The 5,170-nt window shown below is 38.1% G+C and overlaps 1 protein-coding gene across 1 annotated transcript in view; it reads right to left on the reverse strand.

The window, feature by feature from the left end:
• The window catches only part of LOC103150783 (protocadherin-like wing polarity protein stan), a 46,020-nt gene that overhangs the window by 4,657 nt on the left and 36,193 nt on the right, over positions 1 to 5,170 (reverse strand). The window contains exon 20 of the mRNA XM_016680904.1: positions 912 to 1,103. Coding sequence (XP_016536390.1) covers positions 912 to 1,103 — 192 coding nt within the window. The remainder of the gene's footprint in view (positions 1 to 911; positions 1,104 to 5,170) is intronic.

Below are 5,170 nucleotides of genomic sequence, written 5' to 3' on the forward strand. Positions count from 1 at the left end.
TTTTGGACTGAGCTTTACTTTCATCATTAAATATCATCACCACCATACCTGGGTCTCGGCGTCTCTCCTCACCACTACAACCACACCTCATGACACTCTCAACAGGTATATATATATAATAACTATGATGCTACATTATTGATGCATTTATGAAACAGTTTATGAAAACAAATACTAAATTTTTGAAACGTGTTGCAAACTAAGGAAAGCTTAATGTTGGGCTGCAACTAACTGTTAATTAATTTAATAATGAATTATCATAGCGATTACTCTCATGATTAATCAGAAAAACAAGTTAACACATTTTGCAGATTTTTTGTTCACCCACTTACTCCTTTTTATACAATATTAGAAATCCATTATAATATAATGGATTATATATATATATATATTTTTTTTTTTTTTTGCAGTTTTGGTTTTATTACTAGCACTGTTGCCTTGCAGCAAGAAGGTTCTGGGTTCAATTCCCGGCGTTTGCATGTTCTCCCTGTGCATGGTGGGTTCTCTCTGGGTACTCCAGCTTCCGCCCACAGTCCAATTGGTCTCTCTACATTCTCCCTAGGTGTGAGTGTGTGTGTGCATGGTTGTGTGTCCTGTCTGTCTCTGTGTTGCCCTGCGACCTGTCCAGGGTGTACCCCGCCTCTCGCCCAGAACGTTAGCTGGAGAGGCACCAGCACCCCTCTCGACCCCACTGGGGGACAAGGGTGTAAAGAAAATGGATGGATGGATGGTTTTATTACTGGTCTTTATGATGCCATATTAAGGCCATTGTAGATATATACGAAAGGAGGAGTACATTTCCATTAAAAACTCAGAGATTTTGACATTAATCTCTTGAAAAACTCGAAAATTTCAGATTTTGAAAAGTCTGATATTTCTGTTTTTGACACTCAAAGCAGTCTGAGGCTCACCTTTTAAATACAGAAACAGTCAGAATCAGTCCCACTAAAGCCAGGCCAGCCAAGATTCCCAGAACGATGATTGTAATCCGGTCTGAGCTGATGCCTGGAGGATCTTTTCCCGTCTCCACTTGAAACTGAACATCGTTCCCCAACACCTTGGCCAGCTCCGCTCTCACCTCTTCAGACTGGCTCTGCAGTTTCCTGGAAAATCAAACAGACAAGTTAAAACTTTAAAGGGGATCCGTTATACAGAATTTACATCTTCCATGTTTTTATACTCTCAGCTGAGTCTCTATTTCTTTAACTGCTTGACCTTTAACAGCCCTAACAGTTAAAGGTCCAGTTTCATGCTTCCTTGAAGAAGCTATAGCCCACACAAGACACAAGCATGTCTTGTGTGGGCTATACAAGACTTTTGTTTCTTTCTCTTTCTCTTTCTTTCTCAGTTTATCTGTTTGTCATTTATACATTTTTGGTTTAAAATATTAATAAAAAGAATAACTATTTTTCCAATATATCCTGTGACTCCTCCTACTTTTAACTCGGTCCATCACAAACACCTTATATCAGGGGTGCCCAAAGTGGTTTAGCACACCTGCATCATATGATGGCTCATTAGAAGGCCTAAGGAGAACATTGGCTTGCTGAGGAGGTTGTTACTACCACCAGGGATAGAACTAAAACATGCAGGATGCCGGCCCCCGAAGACCGACTTTAAGCACCACTGCCTTAGATGGAGTAGCTTGTCAACTAATAAACAAATTCCCTTTGGGGATCAATAAAGAATATTCTATTCTATTCTATTCTATTCAGTCAGAGGCTTCTTCAAATTCACTGTAACACAGACTGCTGCAGGATCCTGCCAACAGCCATCACTGTCTGAAAAATCTGAATTAATGAGTTTCAACAGTGAATTTCCCTTTGGGATCAATAAAGTATTTTTGAATGTGAATATTGATTAGCCCATAGACGCATCCTATCCTGTTCAAGGAAGCATAATAGGTCACCTTTAAAATCTGAGGTTAGAGTGTTGCATTGCATTCTTAGATCACATTCACTATGTTTCAAAAAATCCCATGTTTGAGTCAAAAATTAAAATCCTACTTTGTGACTTCCTGAGTTTCAACAGCTTTATCGCCATCAAGAGCGATGAAGCTGACCAGAGTCCTGACCGATTCCCTCAGCGTTCGGCTTCCTTCTCCACCAGAGCTCGAAACCTGGATTATGTTCACCGTCCAGCCCAGAGTTTTACCTAAAGCCCTGAGACAAAACAAATCTGTGATATGACGACAGTAATGGATGAAATAAATCAGAAAATAAACAGAACTTAATTCATGAACGTACTCCTCCACCTCTGGAACTTTCCTCTCTACAGTGTTTGCTGGCTTATTCAGAGAAATTATCGTCACGTCGCTGCTGCTGGCGCTGCCCTGAACCACAACCTGCAACAGGAAAGAAGGATGGAAAGAGATTCAGGACACGCTGCATGAATCACACAGAAGTATGCAAATAAACAGAATGCAGATAAGACATATAGCAGTAAAAGTAAATTATTCTACCACAAATAACGTCTGACTCTGGTTTTGCAGTACTCCGTTAGTGAGCATAAACTCACTAACAGAATGGAATCAATCTTGGAGAAATTGCTAGTTTCGGTTCATTGGAACGGCCACACTAATTTGGATAATTGGGAACTGAGATGTGTTGGAGAGACTTTGGGGAAGATTGAAATTTATAATATACCCGCCCTAAGACATTTTGTATCTGAACTGGCTTTCCTGTGTTGCCTTGGTGGTGCTGCATATTTCCAATCTCCTGGAAGATATGTAAACATAACGGTCCTTCCCACCTCACCCCCTCCTGTTATCCATGCAGCTGTGGAGCTCAGTTCTCCGAAGGACATTTCTAGGTAACAACATCTTTATCGGACTTCTGCTGGGAGGCTGAGCAACCTGGGTTCATGGCCCTGTGATGTCACCGCCTTCATTCATGTCTTTGTTTTGCCTGAATGTTGTCATTTGCCCTAATGTGTCCTTAACTCTTTTTGTATTTTATTTTGTTAGAAACTGTGGAGTACTCACTTTCAACAGCAGAAAAGGAATTAGAACAAACTTGGAATCCAAAGACTCTAGTTTATTAGTCACTCTTTAGCTTATTTTTTAGAAACTGTAGAGTACTCACTATTTAGATGCAAAGAGACTCCTATTATTGCAACCCAGAAAAGGAACTAGAAGTAACTTAGAGTCCAGAAAAAAAAATCTTCTAGAACAGGAACATTTAGTTCTTATTATTAATTAGAACCTGTGGAGTACTAATTACTTTTACAAATTTAGAGCATTCTTAGAAAGTCCAGAGAATACTTATACTTATCTAGGATCCCAGAAATCCAGAGGATACTTACTCAACTCAGAACAGGGATTATAACTTGGAACCCAGAAAGACTACCTTAGCAACTAAGGTAGACTTTTTAGACTCCTATTCTCCCAACCCAGAAATGGAATTAGACGAGAGGATACTTAGCAACCCTGAATAGTAGTATCTAGTTTACATACTTTAGATCAACATTAGTTTCTTTTGCTTCCTTTGCTCTCGGTTTGTTATTTTGTTTGTATTTCCTTTTAATTCCTGTAAAGTACTTTGTATTGCCTTGTTGCTGAAAATGTGCTATATAAATAAAACTACCTTACTCCATCTTACCAGCACGCTCTTCTTCTCCTCTTTTATTCACTCCTTTTTGCTTTTTTTTTTGTAAGGGTAGAGCTACTTCAACAAATTTTTACCAAAGTAAATGTAAAAAATTACTCAAGTAGTGAATGACTGATCAAAACATCAGTCATTTAATATTTAAAAATTACATAAACAGATGGACCAAAATACAAAGAAATTTAGGTATTTTAAAGATCAAAATGAAAATAATTACTGTAACACAATTACAAAATGACAATCAAGCAAAAGAAAACTTTTTTCTTGAAAAACTGATTTCAATGTTTTTAATCTTTCAAGATTGATTTCAAAAGGCTATGGCCATTATCAAACATGGCTGCAGCACGCTCTTCAGGATCCCCTGCGTTTACCAGAATTCACTTAAAACCAACCACTATGTAACATCAAAACTTTTTAACTAGTGCTTAACCACTGGTATAGTTGTAAGTGACAATAATGAACAATTCTGCAAGCTTTTTATCATCGTGAATCTGGAAGTTTACTATATTATAACATAATAGCATCATTATGTAGAAAATTTGATATCACCCTTAAGTGCCTTATCCAGAAAACTGCAAAACAGCCGAAACACTGAGTTCCTTTAAATAGACTAAAAACCCACCTGCTTAGAGTTGCTTTTGAAACATAATCATGAAACATTAATCAATAACCCGATTGATGTTATTAACAACAGCCAAATATAATGTTGTTGACTGTGTGTTTCTATGACTTTGTATTTTTATTATGTAAAGCACTTTGAAATGCCTTGTTGCTGAAATGTGCCTTAAAAGTGTGACAGAATGGACATTAGAAATAATTACATCCCCTCCCTTTTCTTACTCATTTCTCTCTTTTCTCACTTTATTTAAATACTTCTGTTTGGCTATAGAAATTATTCTTAAGCTGCACTTCTATTCGGACTGAGAGATGCATTAAGCTGCAGTTACAGCAGTTCGCCACCAGTGGGCGTACAGAACAGTGAGCACTCCTGACTCAGCGAGCCAACGGCTGATCCGCGCAGGCGCTCACTGTCGCTCGTCTGTTAACAGCTAATATAAATAGCGCTGCTATTTATATTAGCTGTCTTGTATAGGGGAAGTGAGCTAAGGTAAAATAGCCACATATTTGAGCAAAAGTTATGAATGAGTAATTGTTTGAGCTAGATTGTAAATATTTATTTATGAAGCTTCATAAAAAGCCAGTCTTCAGAGACTGAAAGTGCACTGAAAAAAGTGATTTTGGAGAGTGGTAAATATGATCTAAAAAAATCATATAAAATGTAATAGATTTTTTCAGTTAGCTAAGGAATTATAAAATAATGGGTAAATTATACATATGCTACCCATTCGTTAACAGTAAAAACCTGCTACATAGGAAAATAGAGTAAAATATACCCCCGAATCTTGAGTCCGGTGCACGCGTCCTGATCCACACTCCGTACCAGTAGGTGGCGGTAATGCACAACATTAAGTTGCTTGCCAACCGCCATTAAATCAAAAAGAAGAAGAAGCCCGTTTTTGAAGGAGCGGGACAGGGAACTCTGGATCCTCTCTGCCATCGAACCG

The sequence above is a fragment of the Poecilia formosa genome, unplaced genomic scaffold (genome assembly GCF_000485575.1).
Source record: "Poecilia formosa unplaced genomic scaffold, Poecilia_formosa-5.1.2 Scaffold262, whole genome shotgun sequence".
Taxonomy (NCBI): Eukaryota; Metazoa; Chordata; class Actinopteri; order Cyprinodontiformes; family Poeciliidae; genus Poecilia; species Poecilia formosa.